The 25,335-nt window shown below is 40.7% G+C and overlaps 2 protein-coding genes and 1 pseudogene across 8 annotated transcripts; all 3 read left to right on the forward strand.

Moving 5' to 3' along the window:
• The first annotated feature begins 469 nt into the window (after window positions 1-469).
• LOC127369454 (zinc finger protein 709-like) lies at window positions 470-4,375 on the forward strand (annotated as a pseudogene).
• LOC127369455 (zinc finger protein 239-like) lies at window positions 511-15,577 on the forward strand. 3 transcript variants are annotated; one of them, XM_051410858.1, is made up of 3 exons: window positions 511-529; window positions 10,605-10,689; window positions 11,744-15,577. In XM_051410858.1, the coding sequence occupies exon 3, from the start codon at window positions 11,815-11,817 to the stop codon at window positions 12,856-12,858; it is 1,044 nt and encodes a 347-aa protein (XP_051266818.1). In that variant the 5' UTR covers window positions 511-529; window positions 10,605-10,689; window positions 11,744-11,814; the 3' UTR covers window positions 12,859-15,577. The 3 variants fall into 3 exon arrangements, with proteins under 3 accessions (XP_051266818.1, XP_051266819.1, XP_051266816.1); XM_051410859.1 differs by lacking the exon at window positions 511-529 and adding an exon at window positions 1,536-1,599 and having other exon boundaries at window positions 10,667-10,689; XM_051410856.1 differs by lacking the exon at window positions 511-529 and adding an exon at window positions 7,460-7,565.
• LOC127369456 (zinc finger protein 239-like) lies at window positions 1,542-24,895 on the forward strand. 5 transcript variants are annotated; one of them, XM_051410861.1, is made up of 3 exons: window positions 7,483-7,565; window positions 21,834-21,918; window positions 22,971-24,895. In XM_051410861.1, exons 2-3 carry the CDS (start codon window positions 21,901-21,903, stop codon window positions 23,964-23,966), a joined length of 1,014 nt encoding a protein of 337 aa, XP_051266821.1. In that variant the 5' UTR covers window positions 7,483-7,565; window positions 21,834-21,900; the 3' UTR covers window positions 23,967-24,895. The 5 variants fall into 5 exon arrangements, with proteins under 5 accessions (XP_051266824.1, XP_051266821.1, XP_051266825.1 ...); XM_051410860.1 differs by lacking the exon at window positions 7,483-7,565 and adding an exon at window positions 20,618-20,734; XM_051410863.1 differs by lacking the exon at window positions 7,483-7,565 and adding an exon at window positions 20,742-20,840.
• Window positions 24,896-25,335: the final 440 nt, after the last annotated feature.

A 25,335-nucleotide genomic window follows, 5' to 3' on the forward strand; every position in this document is an offset into this window, starting at 1 on the left:
ATGCAAAGGCCTTTAGTGTTGGCATAAACACATAATATTCACTTTAAGATTTGTTTTGACACACTTTTTTCTTCTTGTTAGATTCTGCTCGGTATTTTTTCTACAAAAAAAAACTTGAATTTGTACGAGTGATGAACTTGATAGAAATAAAGAAGTGAGAGACTGTTAGACATATCCTCATCCAGAGCAAGATTTATTCTCTTCAAAGAGCGAGGCTCAGAGAGCAGCTGGAGGAATTGTTTCTATTCAGCACACTCAACCTGGATAACTGGACTACAATGGAGAAACTGGTAAATGATCTACACAGTATCAGACATCCCTAACTAATAAGTAACGGTGAACAGGAAACATTAATATTAATCACTAGAGGGCAGCAATACGCCATTACAGCGTCTGGTCCGCCGACTGCAGAGAGGAGGAAACAGCCATCAGCTGGATCCGTCTGTCACGTGACCCTTGTCGTGCCGGATGTAGCGGTCTTCGGAGAGATGGACAACAGTAGGAGGACCTCGACAACTAAAGTACACAGGTAATAGTATCTGCTGCTTTCTTTTCGTCTGTGTCTTAAGGTAGTACTTCATGATAGCACATCAGCTTTACAACTGTAACAATACATGCTGCAGGTTCCTCCCAGCATCTCGCTGCTAGCTGTGTGTTGTGTTAGCTCGGCTGCTGCGGAGGCGTTAGTAACGGGACTGTGTTACTAACTAACGTTAACTAACTAACGAGGGTTGGCTAACCTCTCAGCCATTACTCTCAGTTCTCTTCAAACTATTCTTTTCGTTTTTCTTCTAATAGTCCGAGGACCTGAAGGATGTTGTCATTCTACATTGTGTTAGCTCGGATGTTTTACATTCATACAACGTTTAGTACTAAATGACAGATAATCTAATCTAAAGCCTTCACTGGCTAGTATTAAATATATATATATAAAGTTATACTGTATAGAATAATGCACATCCCTTCTGTACCCCGCTCTCCCTTACATATCAGTCACGTTCTGAAATCTACACCATAACTCAATACATTTTTGTACTTTATACAAACTCCATCGAAAACAACATGTTACTGGCTAAGCAAGTATATTAGATTGTAATGTGCATGGAGTAATGGAAATGTACATTACCAATCAGCTTACCATGATATAGCGACCATCAGTTGCCTTGCTGCCTAAATGAAACTACATGAAAAACCCATATCAGCCAACCACTATTGTGAAATACCTGCGATCACATTAAAAAGCCTTCTTTGATCTTTAGAACACTTCTATGGCCAGGGAACACAACAGATGCATCCAGCTGTTGGGAGCAAGTACCACCTTGCAGCTGCACAGCATACAGTATTCTTGCTCAGATGTTCTGAAACACCGTGAGGCATTTTTCTTGACAAGATTGTGGGCGGAGGACACGTGTTTTCATAGGGTAGCATCGAGTTAACCAGTCAGCAGTAATGATTCAGTATTGAATTCTGCCCAGGTACCTGCAGTATTACTGTTTCAGTGGGTGTTCCTGCTCTGACCAGTCTGTCTTTATTTCAGAGCTGTAATGTGCTGACCAGAAGAGACGCATTTAAAGGACATTCTGTTTGATCAATAAGGAGGTGAAATGAGTTCTTCAGAAGAGGTGAGATCAAATATACACTAACAGTTCCAGTACCACCTTTTGCTGCAGACAGCATTGTAGGGCTGTCCCTTTTTCTGAAACACAGAAACATACTGCTTCTCTGAGGCTTTGGTGTCACAATTGTCCACTCAGGCTTTCATCGCTCTATCCTCTCTGAGCCTCTACCTTAGCTACAAAACACCCGCAAGCACAACACAGGTACCACACAGAAACTTTTACAAACGGATGTCAATGTGCTCCAAAGCTCCAGCAGACTGTCTGTGTTTCCAGCACGGACATGGAGAGTCTGACAGTAGCTGCTCAATAGCTCTACCGGCTCACTGTTCTTGCTATAATGCTGTGGCCAGTCTGTCAGTCACTCTGGTCGGTGTCGAGGCCATAAACCCCTAAACTGTCCTTCGGAGGTCTCTGATGCATATTTTAATTGCTGAGAGGGAGGGAGCTAGCAGAATTGAAGGGTGTAGTTACACTTTAATGGCTAGCAGCATTTTTATGCAGTCCTACACTCTGCTCTTAATTTTTCTGTTTCTGTTTTTCTCAGTTGAAACCAACAGATGCAGACTGTATCGCTGTCAGAAGTGTTGGAAATCTTTCAGTTGGTTTGGTCGTCAAAGAAGGCATGGACTCACTCTCACAACAGAGAAACTACCAATGTGAACAATGTGGAAAAAATTTCAGCCAACTAAATGCATACAAGCTACACTTGCACACACACAATGAAGAAACACCATACAGCTGTAATCGATGTGGGAAGACATTTCAGCAACCAGAGTTCATACAAAAAACACCTGTGTAACTGTACTGGACCATACCAATGTGACCAATGTGGAAAAAGTTTCGCTCACTCGTATATTTACAAGAGACACCTACGAGTTCACACTGGAGAAAAGCCATACCAGTGTGAACACTGCAAAAGGGCTTTCAGTTGCTTAAATAATTACAAGAGACACCTGCGTGTCCACACTGGAGAGAAACCATTCCAGTGTGACCAGTGTGAAGAGAGTTTCACTTGGTTAAGTACTTACAAGGACCATCAGCGAGTCCACACCGGAGAGAAGCCGTACCAGTGTGACCAATGTGGAAACAGCTTCACTCGGTTAAGTAGTTACAAGGACCATCAGCGTGTCCACACTGGTGAAAAACCATACCAGTGTGATCAGTGTGAAAAGGCTTTCAGTCGCTTAAGTCATTACAAGAGACACCAGCTTAACCATACTGGAGTGAAACCGCATGGGTGTGAAAAATGTGAGAAGAGTTTCTTTTCTTTAAGGGATTACAAGAGACACCAGCGTGTGCACACTGGAGAAAAGCCATACCAGTGTGAACAATGTGGAAACAGCTTCAGTTTGTTGAGTAGTTACAAGGACCACCAACGTGTCCATACTGGAGAGAAGCCATACTGCTGTGAACAGTGTGGGAAGAGTTTTCGTTTCTTAAGTGATTATAAGAAACACCTGCGTGTCCACACTGGAGAAAAGCCGTACCGCTGTGAACAATGTGGGAATAGTTTCAGTTGCCCAAGTCACTACAAGAGACACCTGCGTATCCACACTGGGGAGAAGCCTTACCATTGTGAACAATGTGGGAAGAGTTTCCGTTTCGTAAATGTTTACAAGAAACACCTGCGTGTCCACACTGGAGAGAAACCATACAGCTGTGAAGAATGTGGGAAGAGTTTTAGTTGCCCAAATTACTACAAGACACACCTGCGTATACACACTGGGGAGAAGCCATACCCATGTGAGCAATGTGGGAAGAGTTTCCGTGTCTTAAGTGAATGCAAGAAACATCTGCGAGTCCACACTGGAGAGAAACCATACTGGTGTTCTCGATGTAAAAGATTGTTTGCTTGGCCAAGTTCTTTGAAGCTACATCGTTGTGTTGATGTAGATGAGAGCTCTGACTGAATGTAGGAGTGATAACAAAACAGCTCTGACAATAGTGGTGGATTCTGTCACTCCCATACTGTATTCAGATTGCCTACCTGTCTCATTGATAACAGCCTAACAGCTATATTAAGTTGAATAAGCGCTGTATAATCCCCCTGCCACTGCTTCATAGCATTCAACACGGGGTAGCTTTTATTGTAAAGCAGCCACAGGAAACCCAGTGTGTTGTCATCACTGTTAGCACTAATTGAGGTTGAAAAGAGGCCATATCATAATATACTAATTTTCAGGTTCATACTCTTGTTTTGGGGGGGTCCACTGTAATAGGTTTATGTGCTTTAATCTTCAAAAAACACATTATTTCCTTAGCACCTCTTGTCTACATATACACTAAACCCCAAATTGCCCTCATTGGTCAGGCCAGCACCTTGCATGGTAGCCTGCTGCCATCGCTGTGTTGCTATTTAAATGAAGCTCATTGTCATTTATTTAATCAACTTGAGTTTGCTTGATTGTACAGTAAATAGATCTACCAGTTGCTCTAAAAAGCTTACACCTTACAACTTTAAACTATTAATTGTCAAAGATATTTGTTCAAACAAAATTGAAATGATGTACTTCTGTGTTCACAATGTTAAACTGCCATAACATCTTTTTGTCAAAGAAAATGTACTAAAACACTAAGATGTTTATTACTTCAGTTTGTCATTTAAAACAACTGTAATGTGAATGGGTTTTACAAACTTTAAAAACCACTGATATCCCCCCAGCAGGGAGCTCTTTCAAAAGCAGCATACACATGGAAATTGTTATTTGGAATAGTATATTTGAAGGCAGTCTCCTAATAAATACAATTGATTTCTTCTTGTGCTGATTTTTGCTGTTGACTGTTGTAGGACCCTACTAACACCAGGGGGCATTCTGTCATTTAGGCATGTTCTACAGTCACACTGGGCATATGGCATTTAGGAGAAGGATTACAGTGGAAATGTCAGTTTTAACAAAACATACAACTTTTTCTGGCATTACTGCACCGGAAAAGAAGATGGTATGTGAAACCAGGGAACACCTCAATGTGATAAATGGATGAAGAAATGCACTTGCATTCTTCTTTTGTGTTGGTGCACAGATACTGTTTATCATCCACACATCTACATAGATCCATGATCTGAGCCAGAGGTTAGCAATCACCCTGGGGTTTCTCCCAAAGGTAGAACTCAACAGTTTAAAAATTGGCTCCTGTATTGCACTTACTGCACTTCAGCCATTATCACAAAAATGTGCAGGGTGACTTCCCAAATTGTTTCGGGAGCCTCGATGGAAGGCCATGTCTTCGATATTCTTAAGAGCCAGACAAGATCAAAAACTCTCGGTATGTTGGTGGAGGGTACCTGTTGGACTACGGACTGTAACCCCCAAAAATCATGGCAAAGGCATGCATTGTTGCTCATAAATACCATCAACACCCAGTTATGGAAGCCCATTTCTGCCAATTTGATGGGGGGAAAAAAATGTCCTGTTAGTCATTATAATCTAAAACCTTCTCAAAATAATGAGAAATTCAATATTGTGACATAGTATCTCAAAAAGGATCATCAGCTCAAAATAATGAGAAACTTTCTTAATATTTGGACTTAAGCCTACCATCAGTAAGTGGACATTTTACTCACTGAATTCAACTGAATCTATGTAATGAAATACAAAGTTTACAACTCTTGTAGCACAATCTGCTTTATATTATCCTATTTAACTTTTGGAGATTACCAATGCGTGAATTGGCATGATCAGGCCTAATTCTACGAGGGAGTAAAAGCATCCATTACACCAGAGTTCAAAATTTTGCATGTTCAGTTGAAATGTGATTAAGGTGGTAGGTCTTACAGGCGCAGGCACTGTGTGGGCAATTTGGGCACACCTTCTATTTTGCTTCATGTATGTAAAAAGTGCTGGGGGAAGGTTAATAAAGATCAGTGGGTAAGGTGATTATTGAATACTCGCTCAGCCAGTCACATCACTGGTCTCATAGCTCTGAAACATCTGTGCCAGTCACAGAAACGTGATAACGACAGCTCAGCAAATGGAAAGTGATACCTCAGTTAATGTCTTGATGGTCCAGAGTGTCAGGAAATGAACTCACATGGCCGCAAATCTGCACCCAAAGACAGACTGCTTATGATTTCCAATTTATTTGGTGAAACCGTTTATAAGATTATATAAGGTCGTCTTTATTTTTGCATAATATGTATCTCATTATCTCATTATCAAGGGACAAGGGATATCTCATATCCCTTGTTAGAGCTGGTGCCTCATATAATAAGGCTGAGTCCTTACAACAGTGGCCATGGGTTCAAGTCGGGTGTGGCTCAGAGGCTGAGCGGGTCATTCCTTAATCGGAAGGTTGTGGGTTCGATCCCCGGCTCCTGGTGCCACATGTCGAAGTATCCTTGTGCAAGATACTGAACCCCAAATTGTTCCTGATGCCATGCATCAGTGTATGAATGTTAGTTTCTGTTTGGTGGACTTTGCCATCACTGAGTGAATGTGTGTGAAAGGGTGAATGTGGCACATAGTGTAAAAGTGCTTTGAGTGGTCGGAAGACTAGAAAGGCGCTATACAAGTACAGGTCCATTTACCATTTACCAAATCTGACCTGTGGCCTTTCGCTGTGTGTCACCCCCTCTCTCTGTCTCTCTCTTGCTCCCCCTTGCCTGTCTGTTTTGACCTGTCCTATAAAAAAAAAGGCAAAAAGCCCCAAAGCAACAACACTGTGCTGGAGATGCTAAGGACATGCCACAGCAACTACTGCTTGTTTGTGGCATCTGCTAGTGAGATTCTGAATTATATAGTCAATGTTTTATATTAGAATACATTTAGTTTCTTTATCAATGTTTTTAAGCAAGGTATTCATGCAGTAAATAAATATTATTTAATGTTCTTTTAATGTCCCTATACTTTCACTGTCATTCATTTCACTTTTTGTTTTATAAACTTTTTTATTTGCCCCTTCTCTCTCTTTTCTTTGAATTCAGCAGTGGTTCTAAAAAAATAAGTTGGAATAGAGGATAACAAGTTTAATTAAAAAACAGAATATAGAGTTATAACCAACCATGTGTGTACAGGTCTGTGTGGTTATATGAGGGTAAACAGTGAAGGCCATGAGTAATGGCACTGCCCTGCGGATTTATCAACATATCAGTCCTGCTGCCTTCAGATGCTGCATGGATTTCAGGAACTGAAGGAGAAGCTTCTCATACAGTCTAAAGCTGCTGTGGACATAGACTACAGTAAGAATCACCCACATTCATTCATGAATCAATTCACACCGATGTACTGACTCTCCTGCCTTGACCACATTAAACGTGATCAGAATCAGAAATACTTTATTGATCCCTGGGGGGGGTTTGTTTAAGTTGTTTGAGGTGCTGACACAATGTTAAACAATAGAAATAATAATTATATCTAACACAATATATATAAAATAGAAATGTATAGATAGGTCTATACATATAAGTTAAAAAATGGAAATATATATATATATATATATATATATATATATATATAGTAAGAGCCTATGTACCTTATAGTTAAATGTAGAATATATACTCTATATGCTAATACAAACATATTAATGTATGTTATTTTCTGTGCTGATTTTGATGAGACTGTTTAATTTGAATAAATGATTTATATTTGTAAGTATTTATTTTTAAAAGCAGCCCCTGACACCCTAGGGATTCACCGGTTAAATACATATTATTCATTCATTTCTGTTAAAGAAGAACAAAACAAATGTAGGTGTGAGGATAAGGCTGCCTCTCTGCCTCATACAGCTGGAGAGGAAGGACACGCTGTATAACTGTGTGCGTGGTTTTTTTCGGGGACCCCTCCCACCTACACAGCCTTTACTGGAGCTACTAGTACACGCCCACCACATCACGTGACCCTCGTCTTGCAGGCTGTAGTGGTCCGCAGAGAGAGCAGCAACAACAACAACACCGGAGAGAAGCGGAGGAGTAGAGCGGAGAAATGCTGCTCTCTTTTCGTCTGTGTATAAGTGAGTACTTCATGACAGCACATCGTCTGTGAAGTGTGTCAGTGCAGCTGTATACAGGCTGCAGGTTCCTTCCAGCATATTCGCTGCTAGCTGTGCGTTGTGTTAGCTTGGATGTGTTAGCTAGGCTGCTGCGGAGGCGTTAGTTATGAGACTGTGTTACTAACTTAGTTGGAGCTAAACGAGGGTTGGTTAACCTTTCAGTCATTTCACTCCGTTCTCTTCAAACTATTCTTTTCGTTGTAGAAGTCCGAGCACCTGAAAGCACAGGAGCTGAACACAACTAAAGGGGATTGACATTCCACATTGAGTTAGCTTGGATGTTTTCTACCAGGTTGACATGGTGTTAACTCTGCAGTATGTAGCCTCATAATGTTCACAATGTTCACAATGTCACATAGAAGACGCAATGAAATAAATAATGTGTAAAATATATCAATGAACAAACAATTTGTGAAATATTGTAATAGATTATAAACTTTTTAAGACATTTATATTTCATAATAAAGCCTGGTCCACACAGCATGCGTGAGCAGTGCGTGAGCAGTGCGTGAGCAGTGCGTGATGGCTGCCTGTGCTGTCCAAACTAAACCTTTCTGCTGCTACCAGCTATGGTTGGGTAGAGTTCACATTTAAATCGATGCGGGTACCAATACCCAACGTTAGGGCTGTCACAGTGAAGGAATTTCCCTTGCAGTGATTTAGGGTGGCTGAACAGTGTGATATGCAGTATTCTGTCATCTCAGTATACTCACCAGCACTCTCCTGCCTCCTTGGTCTGTGTGCCAAAAAAAGTTGTCAGTTAAAGGCACACTATGCAAGATTTGTACCTTAATATAACAGCCTCGAAGTCATTTCGATGGTAAACGAACTCATAGTACAGCGAATCATCCCAATAAGCAGGAGAGGTACTCCACTGGCAGAACCAGCAATGCAAGTCTGAAAGGTGGCGCCCCGCCAAATCTCGCAAGAATCACAAATTGCTTTACGGCGCGACGTGACATATATCAGCGACATAAGAAGCAGCCTCAATAGAAGACGTTACCTGGCAGTGTTTCCTCTAGGATTGTTTTTAGCAGTGGGGGCAGGCCCGTCCGAACGCCGCTCCAAAATCAACATAGAGGAAACACTGCCTGGTCAGTAGACATCTACGGAGTCTATCTTTGCCTGTTCGATGTCCGACACTTCCATCCTACTGAACATGTACCGGTATACAGGGGGGAGGAGATCAGGCCGTGAGTGCAGAGACGCAGAGCCGTATATAGAGACGGCTCTGGTGAGTGGTATTTACGACAGTTAACGTTAAATACAAGTACTCCGCAGCGACTCTTGGGGTAGCTGTTTGACCAAACCAGAAAACTGCATAGTATGCTTTCAACATATTCAGCTGAAAGTCACCAAAGTTGCGGGACGCCAAAACCACAGCTGTGGATGATTCGGAAGACCAGTCAGCGTTTTCTACTACAAAACCTCCTGTGTGATATTGTAATCCTGGGCTGTGAATTATGGAATACTGAATAGACAGCACCTCTGCTCTCCAGCCTCACTGCTCTGCAATGCTTACAGTCAATTGCACCAATCACCCTCTGGATTGCTATAGAACAAAAGGCTTAGCCTATGCAAGTATTTTTATATCATGATTGACCTGTGATCATATAAAACGCCTCTTTGATCTTTAGAACGTACCACCTTGCAACGGCACAGTGTACAGTATTCTTGCTCAGATGTTCAGCGTCACTGTGAGGGCATGAGTCCAGCAACTGGCATTAGGGATGTTTGGCCCTATAAGCCGGAATACATCCTGAGTTCCCTGAGATGAGAATCAACATCTTTCATAGAGAACGTTATCGGTGTAAGGTAACACCCTCGCCCTCCAGAATGAGCCTCTCACAACCTGTGTGCCAATGTTGACTGAGTCTTCCCAATGTGGTGTAATTTTTCTGGACAAGATCGTGGGCAAAAGAGATGTGTTTTTATGTGGTAGCATCTAGTTTACCATAAAGATTAGGGGTGTAACGATTCACCAAATCCACGGTTCGGTTCAGACCTTGATTTTTGAGCCATGGTTCAGTTCATACCACGGTTTTCCCCATTTCCCCATTTTGCAGAGAAACAGAGAGAGAGAGATGTTATCTGATATTACATTAAGCGGATACGGCAGAAATCTTACATTACGGAGCGTCAGTGAACACACCACTGCAGATGTCACTCACTAACGTTAGTTTCGGTTTGGACCCACATGCGGCGCACTTGAAAACTGAATCACAGGTGAGTTTATGAAACGTACTGCTGATGGAGAAAGTCATTAGAGGCACACACAGGGAGAGAGAGACAGAAAGAGGCGGAGCAAGCGGGCGTGTTTGCCGTGAGTGACCAGAGGTCCAGGCTAGGTGTGTGCTGTGTGTGAGTGTGGGGAGAAGAGAAAGGGAGCAGATTAAAGTAGTAAATAAACACTAAAATAAGGTGGAAAATGACCTAGAATAACCTACTGTCAATACAAATACGATATAGGCGTACACCGCTACCACCCCACGGGCCGCCGCCACCGCTGCAGTTACACTGTCTTAACGAGAGCTCAACAGTCCAGGAAGAGAGTGTGTCGCGGTTCTGTCTCTCGGATCCGCAACACAATACCGTGGATTTTTGTGTCGCGATTTCGGTCTTGGTTTCAGAATCGTTACAGCCCTAATAAAGATAACCTGCTGTATAGAGATGGGGTCTAAATTGCCATGACAGCATAACTCTTTTGTAGTACAAGTTAATTAGGAAGTTACTCCTGAAGTTACCTGTAATAATCCAGTTACAAAACAGTCAAACTAACTGACTTGATTTGGCCACTGCTATACCAGCTCCTATATATAAAAAAATAGTAGATTGCTATTGAGCCAATATGACTTGTATACAATTGGGTTCAGTGGAAATAAATGTGACTGGGGCATCCACAGTCAGCAGTAATGATTCAGTATTGAATTCTGCCCAGGTACCTGCAGTATTACTGTTTCAGTGGGTGTTCCTGCTCTGACCAGTCTGTCTTTATTTCAGAGCTGTAATGTGCTGACCAGAAGAGACGCATTTGAAGGACATTCTGTTTGACCAATAAGGAGGTGAATTGAGTTCTTCAAAAGAGGTGAGATCAAATACACTCACACATTATCCAGTAACACCTTTAGCTGCAGACAGCATCGGCTCTCACTTTTCCATTAAATAAAGTTGAAAGGAATTTGAAATGACACACAATTTGTTCCAATGAATTTGAACAATAATCTCAAGACTAGGGCTGTAGTTAACCAAATCAAATCTTGGTTGGCAACTCTAGCTGAGTGTGCCAGATAGTAGCAGTCGGATGTACACTTGATACTGCTCTGCTTGTCTGCAGCACCTCTGGTCTGCTGCCTCATTGGCACCTGGCAAGCTAATGTTTGCAAGTGAATCCTCAGATTTGTCATGAGACCTGATACTTCGGTACCAAGTCGAAAACATTACAGTTAGGTCAGTACAGTCAGTTACACAAGCCCTAACTCAGACAATTCCAATCACATTTTAAAGGATATCGACTGATTATCGTTATCACCAAAATCCCCCAAAATATCGAGATATTATTTTTTGCCCATATCGCCCACCCCTAATTACAGTACTTGTTTTTCTACAATACCATAGGTGCCGGGGGTCGGCTCTTCCAGACCTGACAAGGCAGCATATATGCCTCTAAGCAGCCTTGATGACCCACCACTAGAACATTTTCTGATTTTTGAATAAAAAATGACAGCCCTGCAGCATTAAATTCACAAGCTAAGTCATAATTTGATGGCATTCATTTAAATATAATCTTGTCTCATTTTTTAATTTGGAAAAGAAAAAAAGCTTTTAGAAACAGATGTCTGCTCAGACAGGGTTAAGGACTGTGATTGGTCAGTTTAACTATTAATATAGTGAATAATACAATATAAATGTTTTTAACCTATATTTATGGTGACTTTGACATAATGAAGTAATGATTTGATCAGTATCTGGACACAGCATATCAGGAGTTTCTCTTTGCCTTGTTAACCATTAACGTTAGTGTGGGCGGAAGGGTTTCTGAAGTTGTTAATCAAGCAATTCTGATCGAGTATACTATATATGGAGTATGGTTACTTAATGGTTTAATTTCTCTTTCTGTTTTTGTTTGTTGAAACCAACAGACGCAGACAGTGTCGGTGTCAGAAGCTTGGAAAATAGTCTGCTTTCAGACGGTTTGGTGGTCGCAGAAGGGATGGACTCACTTACTCAGCAGAGAAACTACCAATGTGAACAGTGTGGAAAAAGTTTCAGTGACTCAAATGTTTACAAGAGACACCTACGAATCCACACTGGAGAGAAGCCACACCAGTGTGATCACTGTAAAAGGGCTTTCGGTCGCTTAAGTAGTTATAAGAGACACTTACGAGTCCACACCGGAGAGAAACCATTCCAGTGTGAGCAATGTGGAGAGAGTTTCACTTGGTTAAGTAGTTACAAGGACCACCAGCGTTCCCACACCGGAGAGAAGCCATACCAGTGTGACCAATGTGGAAACACTTTCACACGATTAAGTAGTTATAAAGACCATCAGCGTGTCCACACTGGAGAGAAACCATACCAGTGTGATCAGTGTGAAAAGGCTTTCAGTCGCTTAGGTGATTATAAGAGACACCAGCTTAACCATACTGGGGAGAAGCCACACCGGTGTGAACAATGTGGGAAAAGCTTCTGTTTATTAGGGGATTACAAGAGACACCTGCGGATCCACACCGGAGAGAAGCCATACTGCTGTGAACAATGTGGAAACAGTTTCACTTTATTAAGTAGTTACAAGGACCACCAACGTGTCCACACTGGAGAAAAGCCATACCGCTGTGAACAGTGTGGGAAGAGTTTTAGTAGCCTAAGTTACTACAAGAGACACCTGCGTGTGCACACTGGGGAGAAGCCTTACCACTGTGAACAATGTGGGAAGAGTTTCCGTCTCTTAAATGTTTACAAGATACACCTGCGTGTCCACACTGGAGAGAAGCCATACTGCTGTGAACTATGTGGGAAGAGTTTTAGTTGCCCAAATTACTACAAGACACACCTGCGTGTACACACTGGGGAGAAGCCATTCCGGTGTGAACAATGTGGGAAAAGTTTCCGTGTCTCAAGTGAGTACAAGACACATCTGCGAGTCCACACTGGAGAGAAACCATACTGGTGTTCTCGATGTAAAAGATTATTTGCTTGGGCAAAATCATTGAAAGTACACCGTTGTGTTGCTGTAGATGAAGAGAGCTTTGACTGAGTGAAAAAAAATCTTTTTCCAGCCCAGAATAGTGCCACCACTCAAAGATCTGATTGCCAAAGTTACTTCTGCAGATCATCTGCCTGCCACTGCTTCATAGTATAAGATAGATAGATTTTTTATTGTCTTTTCAAGGAAATGTGTTGCCACAGTCTGTACATAGCCTCACATGCATACATACATACATGCACAGCATAAACACAAGATAGACATTCGAAACAGCAGCAACATTTGTACAAACATCCAATTTATTTAATTATAAATTATATAATATAAAAATATTTACACATAATGGTTACATAGGTGTTTTGTTGAGTAATGCTATGGCAGATGGGACAAAATGTATGCCATAGCGAGCCCTTTTACGAAGGGCAATGTAAAAAATGGGTTGGTGGGTAAATGGTGTGTATCTGCTATGGTGTGTGCTCTGCATGTAAAAGCTTTGCTGTTCAGGTCTGAGTGATTGTGGGTGGGGTGACGTTCAGCTGCAGATAACTGTGTGTGCATTACTGTGTGAAGTGGGAGATGCAGTCTAAATAGCCCAAAACAGGGTTATTGTCATTAAGGAGTACGAGGATGACATTGTCATTTGAGTATTTGATGTATGTGGTGATAGGTGAGGGTCTGATCCAGTCATTGGGGTAGTGGGTAAAGCATTCAACACGGGGTAGCTTTTATTGTGAAGCAACCACAGGAAGTAGGAATGTGTTTATCACTAATAGCTCTAACTGCACTGCAGTATGACGTTACATGAAATACTTCAAATGAGGATTAACGTTCACAGTTTCTCTTGACTGTCCCTCAATATTAAACCATAAGTCCAACATCACCACAACCTTTAACCATATTGCCCATGCAACATGCTAACGCCAAGTTCAACAGACTAACCTACAAAACAAACAAACAACATAAAACATGGAAGAACTTCAAAGTTTGAAGTTGGTCACAGGCAGCCAGAACAGGGTATTGATCAATGTTTGAGCTTGAATTGTTAATTAATTTAGTGTAATGTGCACCCAAACATATAAATTAAACAAACAAACAATAAAGTGAATCCACTGAGTCTTCACTTCCTCAGATGATGGGAGTCGATAAGTGCTCTCTATGTAGGCAACAACAGAGCATTCCTGTGCTCATCTCTTGGACACATTCCAGTTTTCCAGTCGTTCTAGGGACATGTCCAAAAAAAAAGAAATTATTTAATCCATTGTGTCTTCTCCGCTTTCTAAGATGGTGGGAGTCTTTTGACCGGTATCATGTGTAGTTAGTTAGCCTAATAATGTGTGACCTATAAGATATGTTGCCAGGACAATTTAAAAGGAAAGTTACATTATGCTAACGATTGGTTTTGCCTCCGCTGTCACTGAGAGGTTCACTCAGTGCTCTCCATCTGTCTGTGGTTTATGTATGAGTGTGTGTTCTTTGCTTTTCTCGACAATCATATTGATGGACCTAACGTTGGTGGGTGTATTTCTGGGGACACAAGCAAGCGTAATGTCAAATTTGGTGCAATTTGGACATGCTACTCTTTCAACAATATTTATACTTTAAATAAACACGTAAACAGCCCTCTGCGTGCAGCGGGGTGGTTTTACTGCCGCTCAGTCCTTAGCAATACCAGTTGATATCAATGCATCACATTGTATTTGCTCATACAAATATGTCTGCAGACAGAAGTTGGATAGTACTGTGTGTACGAAACAAAAGTGCTAATAAACAGATTACTGACCGATTTCTTTGTGTAGGAGCGGCTGTGGCTCATTAGGTAGAGCCTGTCCTTTACTAATTGTAGGGTCAGTCCCTAGCGCCTCTTCTCAACATACATGTTGGAGTCATGAATGAATAATCATAAATTCATTTTGCAATATGAGGTGATGTTTAATTTTTGGAGGTATTTAATTAGTTAGTATCTTTGACATCATTGCAGTATTTTGTTTATTATTGTTTGTTTGCGGTGATTTTTAAAATTTGGGTCACATGTTTATGGGCAATGACAGTAACATAGAGCACTTTTTCACCTGTATTTGTGTAATACTTGGTTGAGAGGGTAAGCATGGTCACCATATTTTTTGTTGGCCGCTATTTTATGTTTAATCACTGTGATTACTTTGAAGAGGAACTCCACCCTAAAATGTGTTTGGAGCTGTAAACTCCATTATATGACAGTATTGTAAACAACACATCAGTGCTGGTGTTGAAATTGACATTATTATAAGTATTATAATTTATGAAAATCTGCATTTCATGGGTTGAAAATGTCCTTCTACAAATCACCCTGAGCCCTTTTAAGTCCAGTGCTGAGATAGAGTTGGGGCTTTTGGGCGACTATACTTCATGACATTTACATGAAAAAAACGCCCTCTAGTTAGAGGAGAGCAGCCCACCACCCCCAACCTGCTCTTTGAATGGGAGTTTGTGAAACTGCTGTGCTCATTTTCAGACGTATACAGTTGGAGACACGACATTCACAGGAGTTTATGCAATTTTTTGCTAACCCACTAGTATGTTTCTATTCTGGCGCAGTGGTTTGGACTTGTGTTTTAGACGGCTGTAGAAACACCAACGAACAGCAATCCCACACACTGACAGTCAGTATGTGACACACACATACCTGACAGTTAGCCTCGCTGAGCCGTTAGCTTGTTATTGTAATAAATAGAGTTGATTGTATGTTTAGTGCTGCTATAATATAATAAACTCTGTTATATTGTAATAAGAAGTGTCTGGTTGTTTTTGCTTGCTACACCAAGAACTCATAATTTGCCTTCAAATTACTGTTACCTTCTCAATGTTGTTAGTAAATTGTTATTAAATTACTATTAGATTTATACACTGGCAATTGTAACTACTTTGCCTCTATTTGATTATCTTAATTATTCTATTGAAATATTCACAATTTATGATAAACATTAATGAGACTGTTATTAAATCTGCTCTTGCTTCCCTCTGTCTAGAGCAGGTGTCTCAATCTCAAATTGTCATCTCAAGGAGGGCCACTTCAATGTTCAAGTAGCACAAGAAAGTACAGTATTCTGAAAATATTTCCATTACCAACATCTACTTAACAACAAAAAAAAAAACCAGCAGTTACTTTACATTTTATATCATCTTGCAGCCAAAAATCAAATAAAGCCCTGAAACCTGCTCTTTTTTTATTTTCATGTGTTTGTGGGCACCTTTGACCTTTGGCATTATTATGAGCCAAACCAAATCATTTTCTCTCAAAATAGAATTGTGTTTTTATTTTAATTTTATATGAAGGGGCAGTTTAAATTGATAAGAGACAACTAGACAGAATAATAATTTTGCAGGCCACATTATATCTTATATACAGTATAGGTTATAGTGTAGCAGGAGGCTTTCAGGTGATTGAACAAGAAAAGAAAACAACTTTTCTGTTTGTTTTAAGAGGATATAAAATCTGGGATTAAAATAGTGTATTTTATGTCCTATTATGCTCTTTTATGTACGTCAGCCAGGAGTAAAGCTCCTGCCACTCTGTTCTTCTAACAAATCTCAAGAGGTTGTTTCTACAGGAGATATGGATGTTGGAAATATCATGTTGGTGATCTTTCTTGCTTTTGGCTTTCAGGTCATCCAGACTTTTTCCCAGCCCATCTGCAGGACTAATCTACTGGTAAAACAGACCCCAGTCAACTAGAATGTGTCCATACTCCATTCCCTGCATCTGGGACCTCTGACTTCTCTCCTTCTCTCTTCTTCCTTACATTCACTGTGTTTGTGTACACAGGCTGAATATTTAACTATGCAGCTCTACTGTGGTTAGCACATAATATTTGCAATATTTAACACACACAAATATTAAATTAAAAAATCCCTAACCATTGCTTTTCCTATGACTTACTAGCCTATGGGTTATGGCCCGTATAAATTGTAAAATAAACCTAACTTAGGTTTGTGAGTACACAGAGATTCAGCTTAGCTTGTTTTCAGGTTTAGGACCACACTGACCCCCCCTCCCTCTGGTCCTCCAGCAGAGTACCAGTACTGCTGGAGCTCCCTAGAGGCTGGGTATAGGATTTGGGGTTAGGCTCCGGTTTTGAGAGCCATTAACATGCAGAACGTTCTGGAGGTATCCCTTTAATTCAGAATAACAGTGCATAGTTTTTTCTTATGGAAAATCCATAGGTACGTTTATCCGGAGCAGAGGGTGGCGGTAATGAACGCCAGCCGCCGAAGAAGAAAGCTTTCGGTTTATCCGTCTGTCACGTGACCCTCGTCTTGCAGAAGCTGAGGAGTAGAGAAGAGTTCGGAGGTTAACTGCTGCTCACTGTGTCTTAGTACTTAATGATAGCTCTTCTGTAAAGCCTGTCAGTCCAACTGTAGCAATACATGCTGCAGTTTCCTTCCAGCATCTCGCTGTTAACTGTGTGTTGTGTTAGTTATTAGACTGTGTGTTACTAGGAGCGAAACTTTGTTAAGGTTACTGCCTTTTCTTTTTAACTGTTCTTTTCCTTTTAATAGTCCGAGGACCTGAAATACATCAAACCAACAGCTTGTGAAGTAATAGAAGAAATTATAAAAAGTCATGACATTTTTGTTTAATAATTCTGTTGATTATAATAAAGCCTGGTCCACACAGCATGCGTGAGCAGTGCGTGACAGCCGCCTCACTCTGTGGTGTCCTAACTGAGCGTTTCTGCTGCTGCTGCCAGCTATGGTTTATGGAAGCCAGTCGTGACCAAAATTTAAATTAAAATGCATTTGCAGAAATGCTTTTTCATTTAATAATTTCACTGTTATTTGTGTCGACTACTAAATTTCTGGTATTGGGACATCCCTGTTTGGATCACAAGGCAAACTACTTCAAACGACCCGTCGTGCTTTCATAGACTTTACATTTTTAATTCAATTCAACTGCTTGTTAGAGTTCGAAAGTGAACCACGTTCAAAACATATTTTTTAATTAAAAGTGACAGCTCTGCAGCACTGAATCCACAAGCTAACTCATGATTGCAGAATTTTTATGAAGTCTACACTCTGATGTTAATTTCTCCATTTCTGTTTTTCTCCGGTTCCGGCCGGCCCGCGGGCCGTAAGTTTGACACCTCTGAGTTAAACCGACAGTCAGTCAACTATATACTGTAACAACTAATATCGGCCCGCCAATAAATCAGTCGGGCTCTAGTGTGTATATGTAGTGTGTGTATATGTACATATATTTGAGACCTCACATTTCTCTAGCTCTGGATTCTCTCTCTCTTCTCTTTTCCTGTCTGTTCCACCAGTTCCATTGTGTGCATTCTCACTTGCCCCTCACGTGGGAACAGCTCTGAAACCACCATTCATCCTTTGTCGCCTGTATGTGTTGTGCTGCTTCCTTACTGGGTCTGAGGCTGCCTTTTTCCCTCTTGTTACACTGGCGCGCGCACACACATACACTGTATGTATGTAGTTCCACTTGCTAGAACTTTTCTTGTATTTTTAGTGCTGCTAGAATATAATAAACCGTTATATTGAAACAAGAAGTTTTTGTGGTTGTTTTTGCTTGCTATGCCAAGAACTCTAAATTTGCCTTCACAGTTTCCCAAGCTGAAGGAGTTCATACAGTACAAAGCAGCTGTGGACAGCAGATACTGTAAGAACTACCCACATTCATCCATAGATCACTGCAGACTGATTTACTGACTTTCCTGCTTTAATCACATTAATGTTATTATTAGTAAATACTTCATATACAAATAGGCCAAAAAGTTATTTTCTGTTTATCTTAAAAGGAGATCAAAATTGTGACTACCACAGTAGTTTTGCTCAGATAGTGTATTCATGTCCTGGTATTCTCTTTCATGTCAGTAGGTGGTATTATTAAGTGATGAAACATTGCTGGCCCGCAGTGTCTGTAGATGAATACGGCTCATTCTCATGGAACAAAAACACAATGATTACTATATTCAGGTGATTATACATTAATGCAGTTGTTGTTACAAGCACAGCACACGGCATATAGCGGACTGCTAACCTGAAAGGACAGCCATTTGTAGCCTATGTAGTCTATTATTGTAGCTTGCCAAACATTTGAGAGGACAGGAGACAGGACTGATTTTGACTTACATCTGTGTGTTTGATGTCAGGAATATGATTTATTTTACGAACATTTTTACATTTGTTTATAGTGATATATTATTGAGTGTATATAGGGTTTGATGCAGTGTTTACTGTTGCTGCTGTACTCAATATGGACATTTCAATTTACATTATATTTTACGTAATACCTGGTTTTGAATATCATAATGTTACGTTTGGTGTTTTTATACAAAACAAAGATGTTGAACTTTTATATAATTGTATTTTTTCTTCTGGTACATTTTACATTCACAAGTGTAGTTTTTTTTTTTTTAAAGTTTGCCAAGATTTGTTGCATTTATGAATGACTTGAAAATGTTCTTTAAATCCTTAACTACACACCTGTGGTTAAACAATCACACATTCTGTTGCCCCCCAGTCGTGTTTGGCATCCCGTGCAGAATGACTGTAAATTCTGCCCGGTACCTGCTATTACTTTTCGGGTGTTCCTGCTCTACCGTTGTCTTTATTTCAGAGCTGTAATGTGCTGACCAGAAGAGAAGGATTTGAAGGACATTCTGTTTGATCAATAAAGAGGTGAAATGAGTTCTTCAGAAGAGGTGAGATCAAATATACACTAACATTATCCAGTACCACCTTTTGCTGCAGACTGTATTGTAGGGCTGTCACATATTCCAAAACATTTAACACACGTTAAGATTTTTTTACCCTTTATCTGTCCAGATAAAACATTAAGAACAGTTTCTGTATGATGGTTATTAGACCTATGTAATATGAATTGGAAGGGCACGTTGTCATGAGCTGTATTTTGTATATTTATTATTAGCTATGTGGTATGTGTATGCACCTTTATGTAATCTGGTGGAAAAACATTAAAATTTAAGACCGGATCATACCAAACAAATATCTGCTTGCATGTCCCTGTGTATGCAAAGTGTCCTCCTTTTTGATGTGAAGGAAATGGCCACCCTACTTGTATCTAGGGGGTCCACTATGATAGGTTTACATTCTTTCATGTTCAATTATTTTTTTAAATTTATTTTTCTAACACTGACCATTGCTACAGCATCTCTATTGAGGCCCCCTTCCGTAAATGCCAGTCTGCTCTGATTGGTCAGCTCCTACATGTGTGAGCATGCACAACCAACCATTCTTCTGCAACAGTGTTTAGCCGTAGGTTTTAGCCATAGAATAATAAAGTCGCTACAGCTTATTCCATGGGCAAGCTAGCTGCTGGGTGCTAATCAGAGTTACACAGCGTTCTCATGCAAATGAATTACTGAAGTTTAACTAAAGAGTGAGGCCGCACTGAACTGACAAATTTATCACTGAATAACCCAGAATATGATAATGGTTTCCTTTGAACACTGAAATGATTTATTTTGATTCAAGCAAGTTGTCACTGTTCAAGTGAAGAGTGAGGAAATATCAGTCAGTTTGTGTGTGTGTGTGTGTGTGTGTGTGTGTGTGTGTGTGTGTGTGTGTGTGTTGTTGTGTGTGTTGTGTTTTGTGTGTGTGTGTGTGTGTGTGTGTGTGTGTGTGTGTGTGTTTTATTGGATTAGTTTTTATTTAGTTTTATTTAAAAAAACAAACTGATTTGGATTATATCTAATTCACACTCTGGAGCAGAAGGTGGCGCTAACGCTCCAATAAGCTGGAGGCCAACCGCTGTAAATGAAGACAAAGAAGAACACAGCTGTCACGTGACCTTCGCCTTGCAGCCTGTAGCGGTCCTTCGAGAGAACAACAACACCGGGGCGTAACGGAGGCGTAGAGAGGCGTAGAGAGGCGTACAAAGGTCAATTGTAGCTCTCTTTTCGTCTGTGAATAAGTGAGTACTTCATGACAGCACATCGTCTGTAAAGTGTGTCAGTCCAGCTGTATGCGTTGTGTTAGCTCGGCTGCTGCGGAGGCGTTAGTAACGGACAGCAGCGAGGGTTGGTTCACCTTTCAGCCATTACTCTCAGTGTTTATTGTTCTCGTTGTAACAGTCGAAGGACCTGAAAGCACAGGAGCACACAACTAAAGGGGATTCACGTTTTACACTAGCTGTCCATTGTGTTAACTCTGCACTATGTAGCCTCATAATGTTCAATATTAAATAAATGGGACATTATGATATAACCATATTAACAAACTGTGTAGATATCTAGAAAGATTATCTATTTCTCAATAAACCAACACTTAGTGAAACAATTAAAGAAATGATTAAAGTTTTATTTAATAATGAATTAACAGAATTTGATATTGTTATTTAACTTAAACCATTGGATTCCAAAAAGCCCTTTTTCAAAAGTCTCTTCTTATTTGGTCCTGACAGTTATTAACACAGTCATTTCCTGTTTTATTTTATAACTTTTCATCACAGTGGTGATGTCACAGCCATCTTACTACACCTAAACCAATCACACGTCCCATTTCTAATAAACTTGCAAACCCAACAACCGCTACTAAATTGAGCAATTTAGCACATATTAGCTAGAACACTGGGCCCTCTCCAATTCAGTGAGCAAGAGCAGTGTGCTTGACACGTAATGGCAGGGGCCAGGAAACCAACCAGTGGCAGCCAAACCAACAGCCATATTGGCCTCCAGGGCAAAAGCCATGGTAACTCTCCTGGTTGACAAATAATTGCTTGCTTGCACATGATGTCACATCACTGCAAAAGGAGGGCAGGAGTTAGTTTTGATGTGATAAAGCTGAGAAACAACAAGGAGCCTTTACGGACCAGAACATTTTGCACAAGAATAAACTGATATACATTTGAATATTTCTTGTGACCATCTTTGATCCACCTCTTACAAAAACAAAATATGGGTTTACCATCAGTTCTTCAAAGTGCTGTAATCAAACACAGTTGCTTTTACCACCTACAGTATGGCTGTTTGAGTGGGGGGGTTCCTGCTCTGACCAGTCTGTCTTTATTTCAGAGCTGTAATGTGCTGACCAGAAGAGAAGGATTTGAAGGATATTCTGTTTGACCGATAAGGAGCTGAAATGAGTTCTTCAGAGGAGGTGAGTAGGGCGGTCGCAATAATGAAATATCACGCTATTGGCAAGCCACCAACACTGTACATGACATCACATCGTCATAATTATCATGTTCAGTAACATCATAACGGCGTCCTAAAGCGGTTAGGCTGAAGAGACTTGATACAGCAAAAGTGCAGTCTGAAACGCAGATCTACTCAACATCCCTCTATACCCAGGCCAGGATTAAAATACCACACAGGAGAAAGTTACATAACCTCTGGCTCACTCGCTCTAGAATAACTCCCAACTAATAAACACCAATAGTCTTTTAGAAAATGCAGGCTGGTCCACTAATTATCCCAATCCACCAGAGGTGTGCCAGTGTTTTGGTTTGACGAGTGACTCTGTTAACTTGCGACCTTCAGCCAAATATGTAACTTTATTCGTATGAAATAGGGTCACAGACCCAGGAGGCATGAGAAGGGAGAGTGGGCAGGTACTTAGATGAAACTTAGATTGTCCTGCTGTACCTCTGACAAAGCAATTTGCTAAAAACAACTAAGATAATGGTGGTAATACTACGACTGTTGAGCCGCCCTGAATCACCACAGGGGAAATCCCTTCACCAAGACAGCTCTAGAGGTGAGATGAAATATATGTTATCTTATCCAATTCCATCTTTTCCTGTAGACAGCACTGAATCCACAAGCTACTTTGTCAGATCACTTTGTGATCAAAAATATTATGATCTGAACACAGCAGCTCAGGGGTTTGCCTTGTTAACTAATAATGTTAGCATTAGGGTGTAAAATGAACACATTAACACACCAATAGCAGAGTGAATTCTTAGTGTGGAGTTCAACTTTAGTGAACTTTTTTTAATTTAGTCTTGTCACTCGCCTGAATTTGTGCACGTATTACCGTGCCCTTAGAGGTCATAAAGGTGTGGGACAAGAAGTTTCTGAAGTTGTTGTTATCCAACATGGAGTATACTATACTAACCCTAACCCTGGAGTATGGCTCTTGAATTGCTATCAGCATTTTTATGAAGTCCTACATTCTGATCTTAATTTCCCTGTTTCTGTTTTTCTCAGTTGAAACCAACAGACGCAGACTGTACCACTGTCAGAAGTGTTGGAAATCTTTCAGTTGGTTTGGTGGTCGAAGACCAAAGTGGAAAGACTTTCACAGACTCTGATATTTACAAGACACACTTGCGCATCCACACCAGAGAGAAGCCCTACCAGTGTGACCAATGCGAAAAGAGTTTCAGTTACTTATGTCATTACAAGACACACCTACGCATCCACACCGGAGAGAAGCCATACCAGTGTGAACAATGTGGACACAGTTTCAGGCTGTTAAGAAGTTACAAGGAACATCAGCATGTCCATACGGAAGAGAAGCCATACCAGTGTGATCAGTGTGAAAAGGCTTTTAGTCGCCTAAGTAATTACAAGACACACCTCCAAGTCCACACTGCAGAGAAGTCACACCACTGTGAACAATGTGGGAAGAGCTTCCGTTTCTTAACTTCCTACAAAAGACACCAGCGTGTCCACACTGAAGAAAAGCAATACCAATGTGATCAATGTGGGAAGGGTTTCCGCTTCTTAAGTGATTACAAGACACACCTGCGAGTACACACTGGAGAGAAACCATACCGCTGTGAACAGTGTGGGAAAAGTTTCCGCTTTTTGAGTGATTACAAGAAACACTTGCGTATCCACACTGGAGAGAAGCCGTACCAGTGTGAACAATGTGGGAAGAGTTTTAGTTGCACAAGTCACTACAAGAGACACTTACTTGTCCACACTGGGGAGAAGCCATACCACTGTGACCACTGTGAAAAACAATTTACTGAGTCTAGTGATTATAACAGACACCAGCGTACCCACACTGGAGAGAAACCATATCAGTGTGAACAATGTGGGAAAAGATATGGTCACTTAAGTAGTTACAATCAACACCTGCGTTGCCACACTGGAGAGAAACCATACTGGTGTTCTCGATGTAAAAGATTATTTGCTTGGTCAAAGTCCCTGAAGGTACATCGCTGTGTTGATGTTTATGAAGAGAGTTCTGACTGAGTGTTGGAGTGCTTTTTACACAGCACACAGAATAGTTTGTTGGTTCTTGCAGTCAACAAAACAGAAATTGACCCTTTTTTTTGTACCTTAGACACCTACGTGTTTACTGGAGTTAAATAATAATGGTAGGGTAAGGTAGATTTAGTGGGTAGGACGGTCACCTAGCTGGAGGTGGTGCTGTGTTACATTGTGACATACACAAGTATGTTAAAGGACAGTGTTTTCTGAGAGACTGTAACTTTCTTCGGCATGGACTTTGGGCTTTGTAACTTTGCAGATGTTTTACGCACACAACAAAGGCTATATAATACACTACAGCATATGGTGGTCTGCTCTTTATATCATGGGAAAAAGCAATATATTGAATCATAACCCCTGTATCGCAGTATGTAACATTGCCAGATTCTTGCCAATACACAGCCATTTTCTGCATGTTTTAATTACAGGATAAGTTTTTGTAACCTTTTGAAGGAATTGAACAGTGAGCTGTCAGAAAGTGGTTGCAGTTGTTACTGACCGATTTCCTTATGTAAGGATGGCTGTGGCTCAGTAGGGATGGCTGTGGCTCAGCAGGTAGAGCATGCCTTCTACTAATCGTAAGGTCGATCCCCAGCGCCTCTTGTCAAAATATACACTAAACCCCAAATTGCTCTTGTTGGTTTCCAGCTCCTTGCATGGTAACCTGCTGCCATCGCTGTGTCGTTATTTAAATGCAGCTATTTGTCCCTTTATTTAAACATGAGTTTGCACTATTGCACTGTTAATGGAATGTAAGCATTACAACTTTAAATTAATTGTCAAAGATATTTGTTCAAAACATAAAAATGTAATTATAGATCTACTACTTATGGATGTAATCATCTGTTCACAATGTTGTTAAACTGTTAGTACATCCTTTTTGTAAAATAAACATTTCCTCGAAACTCTAAGATGTTTATTCCTTTAGTGTGCCATTTATTCAACAGTTGTAATGTGATGTTGACCCTAATATGAGCATACATTAAAGGCACACTATGCAAGATTTGTACCTTAATATAACAGCTTCAAAGTCATTTTGATGGTAAACGAACTCGTAGTATAGTGAATCATACCGATAGCAACGCTGGGGAGGGACGCCGCTGGCAGAACCAGCAATGCAAGTCTGAAGATGGCGCCCCGCCAACTCTCGCGAGAATCACAAATTGCTTTACGGCGCGACGTGACATACATCAGTGACATAAGAAGCAGCCTCAATGGAAGACGTTACCTGGTCAGTAGACATCTTCGGAGTCTATCTTTGCCTGTTCGATGTCCGAGCTTCCATCCTACTGAACATGTACTGGTATACAGGGGGGAGGGGATCAGGCCGTGAGTGGAGAGACGCAGAGCC

This window comes from Dicentrarchus labrax, unplaced genomic scaffold (assembly GCF_905237075.1).
Source record: "Dicentrarchus labrax unplaced genomic scaffold, dlabrax2021, whole genome shotgun sequence".
Lineage (NCBI taxonomy): Eukaryota > Metazoa > Chordata > Actinopteri > Moronidae > Dicentrarchus > Dicentrarchus labrax.